The sequence below is a fragment of the Atractosteus spatula genome, chromosome 1, assembly GCF_055471065.1.
Source record: "Atractosteus spatula isolate fAtrSpa1 chromosome 1, fAtrSpa1.hap1, whole genome shotgun sequence".
In the NCBI taxonomy this organism is placed as follows: domain Eukaryota; kingdom Metazoa; phylum Chordata; class Actinopteri; order Semionotiformes; family Lepisosteidae; genus Atractosteus; species Atractosteus spatula.
In genome coordinates this window covers 48,189,332-48,209,572 of record NC_142706.1, presented here as the reverse complement: position 1 = coordinate 48,209,572, position 20,241 = coordinate 48,189,332, and the positions used below count along the sequence as shown (strand labels likewise).

The 20,241-nt window shown below is 35.4% G+C and overlaps 1 protein-coding gene across 1 annotated transcript in view; it reads right to left on the bottom strand.

Annotated features, from left to right (window-relative positions):
* Positions 1–20,241, bottom strand: part of focad (focadhesin) — a 93,731-nt gene that overhangs the window by 28,423 nt on the left and 45,067 nt on the right. The window contains exons 17-26 of the mRNA XM_088913231.1: positions 18,885–18,935; positions 18,258–18,341; positions 16,959–17,091; positions 13,846–14,034; positions 12,115–12,236; positions 6,736–6,828; positions 4,637–4,725; positions 2,429–2,470; positions 1,963–2,071; positions 1,018–1,134 (exon numbers count right to left, since the gene is read on the bottom strand). Coding sequence (XP_088769357.1) covers positions 1,018–1,134; positions 1,963–2,071; positions 2,429–2,470; positions 4,637–4,725; positions 6,736–6,828; positions 12,115–12,236; positions 13,846–14,034; positions 16,959–17,091; positions 18,258–18,341; positions 18,885–18,935 — 1,029 coding nt within the window. The remainder of the gene's footprint in view (positions 1–1,017; positions 1,135–1,962; positions 2,072–2,428; positions 2,471–4,636; positions 4,726–6,735; positions 6,829–12,114; positions 12,237–13,845; positions 14,035–16,958; positions 17,092–18,257; positions 18,342–18,884; positions 18,936–20,241) is intronic.

The window sequence follows — 20,241 nt, the reverse complement described above, 5'->3', positions numbered from 1 at the left end:
ATTGGATAGCTATTTTATTAGTAGAGTATTTAGGTTTCACAAGCAGGCAGTCAATTCAATTGGACACACATAATCTTCACTTCTTCCACAGAAGGGGATTTGTAAATCATGTATTATTCTATTCAATGAACATTTAATACAGGAATTAAATGTAATAGCTCCTTTAATAACAAAGCCTTAGTTACACCTTCCAAATCATTTCTTAGTAGTGTTTGTTTGTTTAAGAGTTTGGTACTTCCAAGTGGAGAAAAATCATCATACCATTCTCTACACTTCCTTCACCTTATGTTATAAATTCAAGTCTTGTCGTCTGTTTTCTGTTTAAAAAAGAAACGTTTTATATTGGTGGCAGGCTTAGTGTTTCAAGTACAAAGCAATTATGTGCATAAGCCATTAGGTTATAACCAGGTCTCTCATAAGAAATTCCCAGGGTGAAATCACTTTGCCTTTCTTTGGGGAATGCTGATAGGAGTTCAAATAAAAAAAACACTACAGGAACACCAAATACACCACCTTTCTATAAACAGGTGGGTGTATTTATCCCTGTAGACCCATTTTTAATGCATAACTGAATACCTATTTTTATTTATGTTGTTGATGCTAACAATTAGGAATACAGTAAGTATTTATCACTTTGCTATTGACTCCCCATTTAAAACGTCTGTGTTGCTTGTTTCTGGCAACATTTCCTTGACACTAGCCCCTACTCTGATATAATTTTATCAACAAAAGCAACCACATCAACAATGACAAAAAAAAAACATGTTTAAAGAAAAAAATAAGGGTATGTTAATCATACCCTTTCATACCATAACCATAATTGTTATTTTGTTTGACAAGGTACAAAAATCAATAAATAGCACATAAACTTCATATAATAGTCTTCTTCTTTTAATTTAATACAATTAAGAAATGAAGTTATTAGCAGAACATAAAGAAGAGGTCGTGAACCTTAAGTCTAGGCCCTCCACATAATTTAGCATTCTAATATAGACACACAACACATACTGTACGCACATGTTGAAACCAAGGAAACACTCGTCCTTTGGGGCGGTAGCTACTATTTACAACACACAAGAGAGTATCCAACACCATGCCCAGCCAGTGCTTTGTAGACAGTATTTCAGCACCAATCTAAAATAAGAAAAACACGTTTTAGTGAAGCAAGATGTCAGACTTTTGTGAAAGATGATTTGACCCAAAGTCATCAATGAAACAATATGAAATCTAAAATAGACTGTATAGCTGTAAAAATATATGTAAAGTTAATCTAAATTAATGGTGCCTAATATAGGTTAATTTGAATCTTTATTTGCCAACATATCATATTTCACAAGTTTGTAAAGACTTAAATATTTTAGAGAAAAGAGGCTATAAAGAGTTATGACTAAAAGTCTGAGAACCATCAGCGAATAACAGAAAACCTGACTATTAAGTACAATAGTTCTTGATTTACAGTACAAGGCAGATGGGTTTCCATAAAATTATGCAGAAATAAAAAATGTTTTTTTCCTTATTTACATTTTCAGACAATTATTAATTCTAGAACATTTTATCCAATTCTTTTAATTTTCAAATGTTAATACAGTTTTGTCACTTTATTTAAAAAAAATATATATTTGTAATGTTTTAGTTTAGTTACAAATCCTTTGCTTTGAATTTCATTTTTAAGATATGTTCGCTCAGTATATTTCTGTTTTACAGATACTGATTTTACTTCAGATTTTATACAAAATCATATTCTTGTGCACATACTAACTTATAATCTACATCCAGACAATATTACAGGAAAAATAAAAATCAACAAAACATCTGTACAATCAAAAATTGAAAAAAATGTATAGTTAGTGTAGTTTGTGCAGTTAGTCTCAAAACTACAGAACATTTAATGTCTTAATACTCATAAAAGTGTTAGAAGCAAAAGTGCCTGGATACTGTACTGCAATATCATGGAAAACTGACCTCTGGTGTTACTTCAGCATCAGCTGGTAGGCTGCTTTCATACTTGGCGACAGCAATTGCAAGTCCAGTTAAAGCTAAAACAGAGTTTCCTTGAACAACTGGACTGTCCCTGCATAACCAGAGAAATCATATTCCAGCATCTGTTACCAACATAATTTAATATGGTTCAATTCTTTTATTATATTGAGCCATGAATTAAGATACCTTAACCATAAAATTCTAAAAATTATTAAATCCACAGTTTTAAAACTTTTTTTATTTAATTCATTTCAGCATTTCAGTATTTTATGTGCTTCAAGATTGAGCTTTTTAGCTTATATCCAGATGAACTAAGAAGAAGAAGAAGACCCAAAAGTAAATAATTATACAGAAGTATAAGTATATATTCTTAAGAAACACGCGGGTTCTGGAAGATGACAACCATCTAAAAAGAGATGAAAGTTAAATGGTTACAACAAGCACTTACTTTGCAGCAGATTTGACAACATCAGTCAGCTGGTCCCTGACCCTACATGTGTGAGAAAAGGTAGAGATTACAAAATTTACAGTGCAGTACAGAGTTCATCTTTGTGCTTTATCTTCAAACACAAGCTGATTAACAGTCTCCAGTCAGGAGACCCACTGCTTTTCATCTCTTTCCTCAGTCACCTTATCAGTCACTGTGATGGCTGAGCAAGAAAGAGTCCACCTTTTAAACTACCTTATTTTTGTGTTTCCCACATCTCAGCACATACGAAAACATTTTCTTCTAGAAGTAGGACACATGCAGTGCTGAGTCATTGCTGGTACAGAATAATTTCAATGAACTGTAAGGTAACCTACGAACTGCCAACATTACATTACAGGAGAAACAAATGCTAACAATGTCATCATAGCACAAGCTTCATTAACAGCCCTTTAACTTGAACAATTAAGTTAGTTAAAACCACTGATACTTTAATTGATAAAGTTATTAGTTACAGCTGATGACTGGGTAAAACAGCAGTATATTGTAAGATCAGGCATTAATTAAATAAAAAACAGAAATTAATAAGGCAACAGTAATAAGTGACTATTTTAGAAAAGATGTTTGTTCACATTATTACAACATCACAACCCATGTTAAAATTATTGCTTTATTTATAACTCACGGAAATGTATTTTTCTATCTATTTAACACATTTTTTTAAACTAAATTTAAAGTCCTGAATGAAGCCTGATTCCAAAATGTGCATTCAGCAATTTTTGTGATTCCCACAAGGTCATCTTAATTCTGGTAGCTACTACAGATAGGAATGGACAAACAGAATTAACAGAAAGAAATGTGTCTTGAATTACAATCATTTTTTCTTTTTATTTGAAACAGCTCAATGTGTGGATCCCATACATCACACCTGTAACCTGTAACACTTAAGGTGTAGTCTGTCTAGGAAACTTAGTTTTTAAAATTTTCTATAACAGCTTCAAAGAATTTATCATTCCTAGAGATATGCCGCAATGTGGATGCAGTGTTCAGGGTTCTAGACTTGTAATTGGAAGGTAGGAGGTTGTATCCCAGTGAGACTGTAGTTGCTGCAATAAATATGCTTTTTTAGTACAACAAAAAAATGTGTCTGTACCACATCTTTTCTAAACTGAACCTGTGAAAACTACACTAAAGGGATAGGTGCTAGATGAACCTAGATCATGCATAAAGATTATGCACTCTACATGTATAAAAGAAATTATACATCATATTAAAAATCAGTATGCAGTTGCTCTACTGGCACTAAAGTCCTAAAATGCATTCTAGTCATAGTTTAGCCACTCCAGCATTCACCAAACATTAACTGGTTGATTATTCCTTTTAAAAAGTATTTAATAAACATAGGAGTTACTCTGCTCTAATATTGTCTATGAATAAAACCTTTCTAAACTTCTAAAACCTAAGCTACCTAGTTACTTTAGTAGCTGTAAAGGTTCACAAAAAAGTAATTTGTAGAAAGGTCACCACTTATCTTCAATTCATTTAATCATTTCAAGCAGTCAGGCCAACTGAGTACTTAAGAAAATGTTCTGGAAAAAGTACTCAGCCATGGGCAAAGACTCTGTATAGTTCTCTGGAAGTATGGATAAAAAATGGGATGCTAACCTGCTGTTTCTGATCAATTCGAACATATAAATTTGTTAAGAGTAAGACTTGTGGAAAATACTCCTCCTGTACGGGCCTCGTGTTTACCTACTGTATGCCTCCAGGTAGAAGTGAACTTCATTTATATGATGTTGCACTGTAGGACTTGCACAGTAGTACAGTTTTCAGTACAGTGTGGTGTAAAACTTTAACAAGCTTTGTGGGTTCGTGGCTAGCGCACCAATGTTATACCCATGAGCAAAGTACTTCACTCAGGTTGCATTAGTAAAATGTCAGACCAGATAAATGGGTCTCCAGGAAGTCACAATAAATGACTATTTGTTCCCAATTGACACATCTGGTTAAATACAGGTTCATCATCTTTGTTACACAATAAAATACAAAATAATAATATTTAAAACCAACCATCTTGACAGGATACACGTCTGCAGCCCAAACCACCAAAAGTCTAAATTTACTTGTAATGATAAGCAGCCTTACATTGTTTAAAGAAGTCAATGAAATGCTGTTGCTTAAAACTCTTAAATCGGCCTCACAGAACTGCACTAACGGCGATCTTTTTACCAGAGCCAGGCTGTGAACTGCTTGTACTGGAGCTCCTCTGGACTGTCTTTGCCATGTTTCTGCTGCATCTCCAACTCTGCTTGTCGACCCTGTGGCCAGACACAATACAGTTGACAGACTTTAGGAGCAAGCCTAGCATCTGCACCTGTCTGCTCTTTAATTTCTTGTCTATTGTGAGCCTTTCCTTTTTTTTGTGGACCTTCTCAACAATCTTCGCATCTTAAATGGTTGCAGATTTCACCTTATTTTTAAAATATGATCTATATGATAAAATCACCAAATATCTGATACTTGAAAACAATGAAAAAGGTTTATAATTAAGAAAGTTGCTATTCAATTAAGGGTGGAGCTAAGTATCTCTAAGCTTGGATAAAATAACAAGAAGCTCATGGTTAGGTCTGAAGGAATGGAAGGCCCAGTCTAAGAGATAAATAAATAATACCTTATATTTACATAGCACTTTTTGGACACTCCTATCAAAGCGCTTTACAGATAATGGGGACACCCCTCCACCACCACTTATGCACAGCACCCACCTCGATGATGCGTCGCCAGCCAAAATACACCAGGACGCTCACCACACATCAGCTATCAGTGGGAAGGATAGCAGAATAACGAAGCCAAATCATAAATTGCGGATTATTAGGAAGCCATGATTGGCAAAGGCCAAGAGAAAATTGGCCAGGACACTGGCATTACACCTTACTCTGAGAAACATCCAGGGATTTTTAATGACCATGGAGAGTCAGAACCTTGGTTTTACATCTCAGCTGAAGGACAGTGCCTTCTTTGCAGTATAGGACCCACAAAGACTTTAAAGGCCGCACTAACACCAACCAGCAGCGACCTTATCTTTCCCAGGAGGTCTCCCATCCAGGTACTGGTCAGTCTCACACTGCTGAGCTTCATTGGATTCCCAGTTGTAAGTTGCAGGGTAATATAGCTGCTGTAATAAATAAATGGCCTCCTCTCATTTGTAAACGTATGCTCTCTTTGATACTACAGAGGTCTGACACACTAAAATAACTTCTACGTCTGTGGTAGAAAATCTCGTTTGCATGCAGTTGTGGAGCAGATGCTTCAAGCCTTTTCTGGGCTTCACCTTCAAGGATTTGCGTCATCGAAATGAATGCACAGAGACGCACCTTTGCCCACTGCTGCTCTAGTGCTCAACTAACAATGTGTCAGTGTACTTGTGGAGTAGTCCTGTCTGTGCACGTGCGCTACTCAAAGTTTGTCTGTTCCAGTCATCAGTCACAATCTTAATACAGTACAGTATATTTCTGCTTTGAAGGCCATTATTTACAATGTATTGAGCCAATGTCATCTACAAGAAAAGCGATTAGCACCAAGCTTGGTGAAAAGAGCAAGAAAAAATGTGATGTTTCTTATGGGTAAGAATTACAGAATAGATTAACAAGAGTGAAGTCTTTGGCTTCCCTTGGATGCCAGTAGAGAGACCATGACTATAGTTTTGAGTCAACTGAAAGTGGAAGTATGGGTGAAAACTGATGATGGAAAACGAATAAGTATGCTTATTAATGCCGAAGTGGTTTTTGCTAGTTGCCACGATCCCACCATTGCAAAGATGGAAAAAAGTCCTTAATATGGCATTGACGATCAGTCTCAGCAAAAAGTGTCACAGTGGGGCTATGTTACAAAAGAAAGTTGTGCCCCCCTTTTGGCTGAGACTTCAGCTTCTGCCACCACTACTCCAGTACATAAGCATTGTAAATTACTCAATGTTCTAAAAAATTCAGAATTGAGGTCCCAACTCATGGATACGTTTGCACCTCATGGATACGAAATTTACTGGAATTTTCAGGAAACATAATACTTGAACAGCAAGGTTCTACTGCTCCTATTTCCTAAAAAGACACTGTCATCATCTACTAGCATTTGATTATTATTGTCTGAAAATCAACCTTTAGCATTACATTGAGCAGGTAAAAACAGGATAAAGAAGCATTGCATAATCAAGTGTATGAGTGAATTAATGTCTTCACTTTAAGGCTAAAGACAATCTTGGGACTCATAAATGAAAAGAAGGCTAAAACAGGAGTTCTGAAGAAAAAGGTGTTTGCCTGTCACACTGTCACCTGTAAGACTGCATGGTAGGCCCTGCTCATAAAGCCTCGCCAGCCCTGCGGCAGCAGAATGGAGCGGTGCCACTCTGATGGCTGGATATTGACCTGCAGAGAGGAGTACAATCATCAGGCAACAATAGTAGTAATAATAATAATAATCATAATAATTATCATAATAATAATAATAAAAACAAAGATAAGAGATAAAATTTGCACAAAGATACACAAGGGCTTAAGAAGTTGGAAAGTGCAGACACAGACACTAATTAAATAAAAACCTTCCTGGTTTTAAGTCTGAATTCGAAAGCGGTCAAGGTAGGTGATCCTCTTACATCCTTGGGGTCAGAATTCCAGATCAGATTCTGATGAACAGAGGTTGCAGGTTGTGGGGTGGGGAGTAAGAAGATAGCAAGTCAGGTAGGTTCTGAGGTGCCAAGCCACGTAGAGCCTTATAGTTGAGCATGAGGTTTTTAAAGTCAGCACAAAACCTTACAGGAAGCCAGTGCACAGACACCAGTACAGAAGTAATGTGATCCCTTGTACTTGACATGTTCAGGGTTCTCGCCGCCAAATTTGGGATTAGGGCATAATGGAAGAATGATGTTTTTACGATATTTGGCACATTTGGGTCAAATGTCAAGCATGGGTTAAATGAATCCCTCAAATTCTAGATTTTAGGTTGAAATTCAAGTACCATGCCATTGGTTGCTCCATTGTCTTTACATACAGTACTTGTTGGGAGGTGCCGAGAAGCAATTTAAGTGAAGGAAATTTTGTGCCATCCAGGATTTTATATTAGAGATGCAATCAGAGAGCAGAAACCACTAGTTCAGTGTCAGGTTTAGTATGGATATAGATTTGAGTATCATCAGCATAGAAATGATCATTTAGACAAATGCAATCTTAATAACTATCCAAGTGGGAGTATGACAGTGCAAAAACAGTAGAGTGCCGCCTGGTATTGAGTCCTGAGGAACACTAGACTTAACTAACCCACCATCAGAACAGAAACCCCCAAAAGAGACAAAGTGTCAGCAATCAGTAAGGTAAGAGTTGAAACTCTTTAGAGAATGATGTCATGATTAACTTAATTAATTTTTGCAAGATACAGATAAGATGCAAGATATCTTTTGCAAGATACTGTATAGACAACGTGCACTGTATTACTGTATTACTTGAATTAACTTTCAGAGACTATGGTTTCATTTCAAGCTTTTTAGTCCTAGATCAGCTGGCATCATTCTGAAACTCCATTTTACTGCAGCGCACTATATAAAGATCTCCTTTGGACCAGAAAAAGCTAAGGTAAGAAAGTCTGCAAATGAAAAGCTACTGAGTGTTCAGTTAAGGTTTGTCCAGTGATAAAAAGGCGCATTCACCAGTAGGTGGGACTAGACAGCTCCTTCACTTGTTGCACAGTTTCTTTGTCCCTGTGCACTAGGGCAAGCACAACACAGAATGCGAAGAACAAGGCCGGGTGGCACTTCCACATGCTGCTAATGTCCAGGTTTCACACTCTACGAATAAAGGGGATGTCCTGAATGATAATGCCCTTTGCTGATCTCAAGGATGTTAAATGGAATCAGCTTGCATGACTTTCAGCTGCAATAGCAATTAGTGGACTTTGTTTTATGTGGGCCATCTCCTCCAGACGTGCGAAGTGGTTCAGGGGTCATGAACACCAGCATGTTGTCATGTTTCTGATTTTCTTGCAACGGCCAGTGCACACGGACAAAAGCAGAAGGGGGGGGGGGTGAGCAACTGTGGCCTGTGGCTGCGTTTCTGGAAATGTCCCAAAAGAAATGAAGAGGCTTTTCCTTTTAGCCAGACAAGTCGAGCTGTGGATTCATCATTGTTCCCATATGTTTTAAGAAAAACATCCATTATTCATGAACACTACGAGGACAGTTCAAGTACTGTAAGATGTTCAATTTCACTTTTATTATAAATATGCAGAATGAATGCACTGCAAAATATATGTATCAAATGCATCAAACATTAAAATAAATGGCAAAACATTTATTGCCATAAAAAGTACTTCAGAGGTAATAATTTAAATGAGTTTGATAAAAAATAATCCTGTTTTACCACAAACCATTGTACAGTCATACAGACTCTGGTTTAAATAAAGCACTTTTGTTACAGGCATGAGATATTTTTGGGCCATTGTCCCCCCACCAGACTGTTAAGAAAGATCTGAGGGATCTTAAAAATATGTTTCCATGTACCGTACCTCTGAAGAAGTCAGTAAGCAAAAAAAACGTTCCAAGCTCTTCAAATAAGAAACAACGAAAATAAAAATGAAAAAAAATATCATGAATATTCTAAAAAATAAATGTTCTAAAATGTGGCAGGTTTTTCCAAGCTCCTCTCCCCCCAGCTAAGAGGTAACGTGAAATGCTACTATCATAATGAAGCAATTGTTTACTAGCCCTTGTCTACACTCCAATACAATAAATACCACATGATTTAAGTAACATGCATGATTTAATGTCTGTGGAAACAAATGTCGTGAAAAATTTAATTTCAAGCATGATGTGTGTAAACAAAGAAAGCAATGCTTTAATTTAAGTACTTTTTGCCAATATTTTCTTTATATCTTAAGAATTTTCAAGTGCTTTAACACCTGGATACTAACAGACACTTAAGTATTAAGTCTGCTAATAATGATTGAAGAAGACAGATGTGGGAATATAGCTAGTATACTACAAATTGGAAGACTTAGTGGTTGAAGCCATATAAAAATAATCCAGATTTTACTCTTAATAAATTCCATCCCATCAATTTGCCTTACAAAGAGCTAAGTGTAGCCTACTGTGCTTGATAAACCAAGAACGCTTTCTGCAAGTTGAAAAAAGTCTAGAAGAGTAATGTGGTTAAAATTAAGGTAATTTTTCTCAATTACGCTTTTGATGGTCTTAAGCTATATATCAAAAACTAGAGGAGAAAATAACTATCAAAGCTGCCAGTCAAAGTATGCCATTAAAGGGAGCTGTTTGAATGAAAATGCATGAGTCATGTCAGGGGTAAAAAAAAGAACACTAGGGGAGTTATTCATAAAAGTTACCATCTGTTTTACCATGATGATAAAGACCATTATCACATCATTGTGCTTTTTCACAATATAGAAAAGGGCATACTGGCATTACTGTGGAAAAAGGCAGTACTGTCAAAACGCTCCTTTTCTTCTCATCCGCATACACTGAAAGTGTTTCAGAAAAAAATATTGACAGTGCATTTTTTTATTGACACAGAAAGCAGCACATGCTCAGCTGTTGGAGGTAACAGTATAGGCTTGTCAGGCAAAGGCTAAAGAATAATGGTAACTTATTACATTGTGTCTGATTGATGCATTGGAGTGTCTCGTGATAATGTTGTCCACCAATGTTAATATAATGCATGTGATGCTGTGTTAACAAAGTACTGTACTGAAACTTGGGAACAATTTTCCAATGGTAATATATGTAAAAAATCAACATGACTTAGATAATTAAGGCTGTCATCAGCATAAAGGGAGGCAAACCCTTCAACTCAGCTTTGTTGGCCCACACCTTAAAACTGCTTCGGACGATGACACAAGATTTTCAGGTGAAAAAAGCAAAACAACTTTAAATCTTTGTCAGGAGTTGAACACAGAAACAAAGAGCAAACCCTAACAGAATTGTGGATTTCCTGTGCTTGCAATTTCTCTCCATTTCCTTGCTATGGGATTACATTCTGGCAAAAACCTTTTGTCAATATTTATAGAGTATTTTATACTTCCAATGCTTTCAGTGAATGCATTTGCCACCACAGTCTACCTGTCTATTATTGATATGGCTATAACATTTGGCTCTTTTTCATATTATTGATCAGTTGTATAATATTACCTATAATTGTGATTTGAGAACATAAACTTTTCTTAATCTACACAGTGTATTTGAAATATTACACTTTTCAAAAGCAATATTTTTGCAACCTACTGTTCATTTTGTTACATAATTTAGACTTTCAATTATAGCTGCAGAGGTGATACCTGAGGTGTGTAGGTGAACTCTATACAGTTCCCCTTGTTCACCTCCAGATGTGGCTCTAATATGATGTTGAAAGGCTTCTAAACATAAAATAGCTGCTAGCTGTATGTCTGTGTAACGTTCTTTTAATCTTTTTCTAAAATTTAAAACTATATGTATTTAAAATAAAATCCACAAAGAAAAAGAATCATGGAAGTCTGGAAAACGTTACCCATCCACTGTGTCGAAGATGTACTTTTTTCCTCAAATCAATTAATTACTAAGAACCAAATGAGTTAGATGGCCTCGACTTGTTTCCCTTGAACGTTCCTATGTTCAAATTGATAAATTGAATATTTATCAAAACGCGAGTCTATGTGACAAAATGTGAGCACACACCAATTGAACTGAATTAAGCAGAACTACACAATACTATAAATGAAAAGCACCTCTACATCTTTTTTCTGAAACAATCTTGAACAGGGTGGACCATTGCATTACTGTAAAATACTAAGTGCTTTCATTTTTTTCATTTTTGAACTAAATTTCAAAATCCAAATGTGAAGACAGCTATAATCTCCCACGTGCCCTCGCCTGCGAAAAATAATCATTAAGGAAGCTTGACATTAATAGCTGTGTCTCTCAAGGCTTTTACATCATATGAACATGGTTACGCGTGACCACCTCAGCACTGATCACGTGAAATGTTTTCTCTCCATTTACAAACACAGCAGATAATATACCGTATGTGTCTTTATGAAGATTCTACGACAAGCTCCTCTCTTAGAAGTGATTGAGTGGAGAACTTCAGGTTTCATTGCTTTTCTTGTAAGATTTCACAACCCATTACCACAGGATGCTTTACTGACTTTTCTGCCGACATGGACACAAAACTGTGTACTGAATTATTGGTGGTTTGAGAACAGTAAGTTTTGGTCACTTTTCCCACATTCGTAAGGCATGACTATGACTGTCACATTTGTTGACGGCTTTGTGTATGAGGCTAAAAACCTGTCTTAGTGGTTCAAGTGGCAACGTGGAAATGTTGTGAATAACCATTTACATATTCAGCGATTCACTTTATTCATCAGACAGGAGTAAGGTTGACTGAGAATATTTAAAATATTATTTGCACACAGATTTTAAGATTTTCTCTTACTAGTGAAGTTTAAGAAAAAAAACATTATATCTGACTTTTAAACATCTGTCTTGCAGTATAAATCGCAATTCCAAGTAATTCGTTTAGTTAAAAACAAACATTAAAAGAAAGTGAGGGATGCGGTTACATGGTCAGTTACATAGTCAATTAAATTAAATAGACATAAATTAAATATATTATGCTATTGCCTGAAAATTGTTAAAAAGCTAAAAAAAAACTTTTTTGTGAAAAATAAAATACCTCATGAATAAGGGCTGCCAACATCTGCTGAAAGCTGCGTCCTCTACTAACAAGGAAACGGTTAATTGGCCTTCCATCTCTGTCAGTCTGAATGGGCAGGTCGTAGCATAGCAGTAGACCAGCTGAAACATAAGAGCAAGGCAAGGACACCTAAGACCTTTAGTTTTAAGCAAGCCCCCATATGATACATTTCAACGTCCTTAAGCTGCCTACATAATAACTGTTTCTTTGCATGAAAATGTGACACTTATACCATGCATGCCCTACTCTCCAGACATGAGCCCACTTGAATATCTGTCAAATGAGCTGGGATTACATGTGGCACCTAAGGCACAGAGACCAGTAAACAGGTTCTGTTGTCTCTTCAAGAGGAAGGAGACAATCTCACAAAATAGCATCTTCAATCTGGTGCAAAGTGTTGAGGAAGTATGGAAGAAGCTAGCAAGGTTGTTGAAGCTGATAGCATGGCTTTTCTCAAAAAATGTCTGGGTGAAATCCTTCAATCATTCAGCTGCTACTCTCAAATAACCTAGATGAACTGATGGTTTCCTTTTGTTTGTAAAATTTCATGTAAAGCATGCATTCCACATGTACAGCTTTGTATTTCTAATAGCTTCTGACTTTCATAACAGCCCCTCTATCGATCAATGTGCTTGATGAAAAATGCTAATAAACATAAAGAATTTACCGATTTAGTGTCTTTTAAAAAAATATTAGTTCACCTGCTTCAAAAAAGATTTTCATTATCCTAATTGTAAATTTGTTGTTTTTGATCAGTATATGCAGTATAAAATTAAATCTTGTAAATTAAATTGTAGAACTTGTGAATTTTTAATCCAATGTGCAGTTACAATTTTGATCAAAGTCCATAACAATGAGCAAGAAAACCAATTTTAAGATTATATTTGAATTATTCAAAAATTTAATAAGATTTTAAGATTATATTTGAATTAATCAAAAATATAATCAGCTCTAGGCACTTTTACAGCCAATATATGACATCAGTGAAGCATAAAAGAAAACAGTAAACTTAAGTATGTGAGGCTAAGGAACACTTCAAAATAATGATTTGTAACAAAATCAAATGATTGCACACTTTGTGGGGAAAACCTACATAATATAGCATAGCAAGTTTATTGATTTTACACCACTGGATAACATCTGCTGCTTGTCAAAGAAAGCACACAACTCAATCTTTGTCATACCACCAAGTGCAATTTAAAAATTGTATTTTGAAGAAACCAGGACATTCAAAACACTAACAAGATTATGCATTTACAAACATACAGTGTCCTTGCACTACAGTTCATCAGTGAGCATTCTGTTGTGTAAAGAACACCAAATATTATAATACGCAGTCAAGAACTATCAGTGCACTTACTAGTTTCTTATTTAGGAGAAGAAAAAATGTATATACTATAAAACCAGATCAAAGACATTAAAGCATTATGATTACATATCTTGAGGTCAAAACAGAAAAGGACATTCCATTTTGTATAAGATAAACTGTTGTCTATGTATTGTTATGCATTTATAAAGTCTTTCATTTTGATTTACAGCTTTAGGTATTAGAGCCAAAGACTAACATTTAAGTAAAACACAAATGTTAGGTGCATTCTTTGTTAAGTGGAGAAGCCAAAAATGATTCAATGAGCCAAATGCAGGCAATTCAATTTCATATGATTTTGTTGCTCTAAAGAGTAAGTGAAAGCAAAAAGGAAACTAACTAACCTGCAAGGCCAGGTTTTAGCCCAGGCTGCTTGTTCTTTTCATATGTTTTCAGTATGAAGCCAGGAATCCCCGCGACTGTTTTTCCCAGGTCCGAGCGCGAGGCCGCCCCTCTCAGAGCAGAGTGGTACACTCCGCGTGGCATCTCCACCATCTCCTGTCTCACCAGTGACGTGAGAAATACTTCTAAGGCTATGCACGAAAACAAAAATATACAATTTCATTCGCATTTTGTCCTTCAAATCCTTCACCTTTTTTACTGTTCGCCTAGAGTGCTTAGAAAAATAAACAGTAGACAGACAAAAGAAGAAAAACATTCCAAACCTGTAAACTTTACACATTAAAATGTATGATTATTAAACATAACGCCAACAGTTGTGGGTATGCTTCATTTCATACAGGCGGCAAACAACAGTGAATATAAAATTACAAAGATAAAAGTGAAAAATCTCTTCAAATCAGATGCCTTTAAAATATCAGTAGGAACAATTATACTCCATAACTGCATTATTGCGTTTTTGTTTTGAAGAGGAAAAAGGTGGTGAGTAATATCAGAAAGAAAGGTACAGGTAAATTTCACAGATATTTTTGTTAAATTATGCAAATATCAACAAAAAAAGAGACAGACTGAAAATCCTTTAAATAGTTCCATAGCACTGACCAAGATTTTTCTGGCTAATACCATAAATTGATGCTTATCCAGCTTTGATGCTAATTTTATACTGATCATTTGTAACAGAGTAACTGGTAAATAAGATGTTAGGCCACTGAACTACTATGAGTAATACACTAAGAGGTTTTAATGATACAATAAATGCTATTTATTCCAGTGGAAAAAAGCCAAATGAGGTTTATAAATCAAAAGATACACAACTATGCTGTTTCTTTTATGATAAAAATTAAAAAGTATTTACTTGTGGAATTAATGTAAAAAGAATTTAGACTGTTGACAGTCATTCATACTTGTCCACCCACAGAAGCTTTGCATTAGTGGCACTTAATGAAAAACTTTGGTAATGTGGAAAACACATTTGATTTGAACTATTACAGGCGTTTAGGAAAAAACTATGAAAAAAATTAACTTTAAGTTATGTTTACTTTATAGTATTTAAAGCAACAAATTTTGAAGGCAATCTTCAATTATGTAAAACAAGGACATTGAATGAACAAATTATATACTGTGTATTTTTATTGATTGCAAAACCCTTGCTTAGTTAAAATTTACATTAAATACAATTATTAAATTAATGTATACAATATTATTAATAAAACTGTTCCCTGTCAGAAAACAAAATTTAGCTTCAATATGATACAAGATGCCCTCAAGCAACAAAGACCAATAAATTAATTCTAAAAGGAAGTCACTGTGTTGTTTTGGAACAATCATACTTATGCAGAAATTAAAGTACTTCTGAGAAAGAAAATCTTTTATGTCCCTGCTAACGAACACACAAGCATTAAAAAAAAAGAAAACAAAACTGTTGGAAACCTTTGATTTTTTCCAACTATGTCTGCAAGCAGCAAGGAAGGACTAGTTCCTGCAAGTTCAAAGTTAAGATCCTCAGTAAAGACAATTAATTGTGCCAGTCAAAGCTGACCTCAGGATCAGTGTTGGGTCAGGAAGCTCTGATTTAGGGATATCAAGGGCTTCTGGCATGGAGACAAATGGTCTGAACCGCTCTTGCTGATGAGGTTGAATGATCCCTTTGTCTGAATTAATTGCAGTGCTGACAAGACCGGCCGGGGGTGAAATAACTACAGCCAGCGCAGGAACAATCAGCCAAGAAACGCATGTCTTGGCTGGGCCAAGTTGCTGAAAGTCAATCAACTATCTGCAGCAATTATGATCTACCATTACATTTAATATGCCTGTCAGGTTTGAACCATATGTGTTTCTAAGTAAGTTTTGAAACACAGGAAAACAGACTTGCGAACTCATGAAACACATTTATTAAGTAACCACTAACTTATTATTTGGATAGTAACCTTAGCTAGTGTAAGAGGCTTTAAGTGTGAAGAACAGCAGGTATTAAGTCATAAAGAGTCAAGGGATGGTACACATCAGTATGGTTTTTGTGTGCTCTGATACTGTTCTGATAGTAAATAGTTTATACTATATTCTAATGACTGAATCTGATTCTAGTAAATAATTTCTCTATAGTATACAATTCTGCAAAAAGTACCAGGTGACATCAATATTCAGAAGTTTGGTACAACTTGATAATTGTCTCTTAGTATTTGAATCACTTTGATGATTTATTTCTGCAAGCTGAATAAACTTAAATCTAGGAATTAAATTACAGCTAATAAAAAATGAATACCTCACTTCAAGTTAAGTACTTTGAGTGTTACTTTAAAATGCTTGGGGATGCTCATTTAAAATGTTATGAAAAGAAGATTTTTTTAAAAGAACATAAGATAAATACAGTACACATTTTTCCCTAGTGTATAGTGCCAACCACTTGTCAAGGATAAACTTGCTAAGTTCCAATATAACAAGCCCATTAAGTATGTTTCTGTACTACTTTCACACTAACTTCAATTTTCTAAACCTACAAAATGGCAATATGTAAACCTCATAATAAGACCAAATAATATTAATGGACAGCGGTTTTGCATGAAAAGTGAACAGACGTGTTTTCTTGCCGTGCAAGAATTGCAAACTAAAGCCATTACTTGCTAAGCCATTCTTGGCACCCAGAGGAAGTGGCATTGCCTTGATAAACATGTTATCACTGCTTCAGCAATTTATCAATTGGTACATGAACCCTTTAAGCATGTTTCCATAGTTTATGCCACATTAGGAATAACAGCATTAGAGGCAACATTTAGCAAAAGGTGATCAACAGCATGACCTACTGTGTATAGTATGCAAAAAAAGGGGAGTTATATCTAAAGGCTGTCACTGATGTGTCAAACTACAATCTCAGCATGAATCACTGCTGAACAAAAATACATCCAAAACACGCTTTTATATTACACTACACTGAAAAATCAAATTCAAAGCCACTCTTGCAAAGAATCGCTTTTACTCTCACACTGGAGTAAACAAAATACTGGGTAACTGCCAAAGAGCTGAAGACAATAAGACGATGCTTTTTCTTCAGTGTACATACCAGGTAACACGGCAGGTGGCGTGAGAGCCAAAAGTTTGATGTAGGAAGCGCCTGGTACAGAGAGATCCTCCTCCTTCTCCTCATCCTCATTTATCTCTTCCTCACTGTCTGGAGTCTTCACTGGTGGCCTGGCCTGAAGCCAGCAACAGCAAGTCAGTTCATGTAGTATTACAGCAGCCATCACACAACACAAAAAACAAATGCATCAGGAGTGTAGATATTCAGTATTTCACCTCTACCCTCTTCCCTGTTTTGCTTTTGCTCCCTCTAATAAATATCAAAAATAGTCAAAGAAAACATATGAACATTTGTTCTTTATTGTTTCAACAGCTCTAGAAAACAAAAAAGTAAAAGGATATATAGGCTTCAGACATAGAAATTCACTTTATTAAGCATTTGTTGTAAAAACATTTATTGGTTGAATAACTGCAAAGGCATGACAAAGCAGATTAAAATACCCTTGTTTACAAATCTAAAAATGTCCTTTTGGTATAATAAACTTGTTAAGATTGCCGCATCTATGTCTACTTTAGCAAGAAGTGATTTAAGCTTTTGAAGAAAATGCAATAATTTCTTATTTTGCCCTTTTAGGAAAATCATTCATAAAAATAATTGAAAAATTTAGTAATCAAGTGTGGATTTTAAATTGATAATACTCCAATGAGCTATATGTGGTAACTACGGCAACACAGACAGGTTGCTTTGGTAATGCATGCATCATACATTGCAAAATTATACACTAATAAGCTGTTTTCATTGCATGGGCCTCAAGGGTATACCTATTAATGCCAGTATCATCAACATGAAAAAAAATTATGAGGCTTTATGAAGATATGATTACTGAGCTAATGAAAAAGCCTGCTGGTCCCAGGTCTAGGAATAATAAAATGCAACCTATTACTGCATTGTTCTTTATGTAAAAAATATGCTTACTGCTAGAACTCGCATATTACTCAGCCCCTGGCTGAGATTTTACTAGACTATAGTTACTTCAAAGTTACCAATGTGCTCTTTTTTTGCATCTACAAAATATTATACTTCACTAGATTCTAAAGAAATCAATTTACTGTACATTAAAGTAATTCCTTACCAATTTTGTCCATGAGTATTTTTGATAGTATGTAGTTCTTTTTTTCTATGCATTTTCTACAATGTGTCACACATAAAGGTCAGCACACCATTGCTAATTTTCTTTGTTTTTCCCTCTGTATCACTTGCAGCAGGAACACTGAAGTGCATCTCCATTGATTGCACTAGCTATCATAATGACAAAGCACCACATTCCCATAAAACTCTTACCTGTTCCGGTAGATGTAATATCGTATGTACTCCCTCTGGGAAATTAGAGAGGGCTCTATAACCACAGCTTGCTATCAGAGGATCCTGAAACACAAACCATTCCTTTGCCACCTCACTTTTAACCACCTTGTGTTACTTTTAAAAATGCCCATAGGAGGGACAAAAAGGAATAGTTTTCTTTTGCTTTTAATTTTCTACCCAACCTATTTATATATGCTAAACTGTTGCTTTATGTTTTTCTCTCACAGTAATTATTCCTGTACTGCACCTCCAACCCACCCATCTGCAGAGCCATTCCACACAGGATCCAAGCTCCACAGTGGGCTACAACTCGTAAGAGTAGAATGTCCTACACTGACAGTCACCAGAGACGTTGCTAGGACTTTTTTCCCCCACTTATAAACACACAAATACCATAAAGAAACCCCATATCAGTCTTAAGGCAAGATATAACAGAGAAAAGACCGGAATAAAACTATTTGGTAAAATTATTACAATGTCACATTTAACAGTCTATATCTGTCCCTTTCCATAGACTTCCTAATGACCATTTCACAGAATTGTTGTGGGTGGAATCATAAGTAATTCCTCTTGGAAATCATATATTTCTCTTTTAGAAACACTAACCTTATTCAGGGTATAGCTCCACAGAATGATGACAACCTGGTCTTTAAATTTCTGGAGAAAAGAAAAACAGTCTATGTTAGTCTCTGGTCACAAATAAAGAAACCTCCTGATTACAAATAAAATGTTTTTTTTGCAATTTCAAAACCTAATTTAATCACCCTCTAAGATATGACAGAAATTAAAGCAAAATCCCCGAGGCTTAGCAAAGAAAAAGTCTAATATTATATAATGTAGTATAAGCACAAAAGAGACAAACATGTTACAGGCAGAAGAAGCAATGATGTTAAACAAACCTCCAGGGCCTGATATTATTCAACTAATTGTATTTAAGGAAACAAGATATGTTATTCCAAGTCCATTAACCAAATTCTTCCACACAATCAAGGTAAAGGTTAATATTTATTGACAGGAAGATTGCTAATGTAGCACCCATACATTAAAAAGAGCAACAAAAACAAACCACTTGTAGAAAATTAAGTCTCAGTTCTATCACAAATTAGGTTATAGAAACAATAAAAAAAACTAAACTAGAGGATGATTTGTATGGCAAAGGGGTTATGTAAAAGTTAAGTTTAAATACCATTTTAACACCATCTTTCAACTAACTGAAAATGTGCCTAAAGAAGATACATTAATTGAGAATATCAATTCACAAGCGCTGTTAAGAATGGATATGAAAGTTTTAGGCACGATTACATTGTACTGCACAGTTAGGGTACTACTATATTTTACAAAGTTAGATCAAATTAAAAGTGTTAAGAAAACCCATTCGATTGGTTATACTCTCTCAATTTTGTCATTTAAGGTGGAACAAGAAGAATAAATGCAGTCAAAATTGCATGACTGCTGAAACCCTAACCTGGGACTGGCCTAAAATAGTCATTTTAACAACTGAAAATGTACCTTAAGAAGACACATTATTAAAGAAGATAAATTTACAAGAGTTTTTGTAAAAGGATTTGAGTGATTTCGGCTCAGATGAACGGAGCACTTCAGGGACAGAATAGTTCAGATTAAAGGTCTACACGGGCATGAAATTGAAGCCCGAACCCGACCCATACACGAGACCTAGAGACCCGGCCCGACCGAACCCGAATGATACTGCCAAATTTGAAACCCAAACCCGACCCAAACCAGAAATCGTTCACTCTCTTTTCCTCTCAAAACGAGTAGACACACATGCGCACACGAAGAAGGATTTTCACAGACGTGGTTTTACAATGCGAGTGAGCTAGCAAAACGAGTTACGGATTTCTCCTAATAAAAATATATTTAAAACAGAAAATAATAATTCATTTTCACTTATTAGAAAACAAACCCGAACCTGGCCCGGGCCTGAAGTTGTACGTGAAAAACC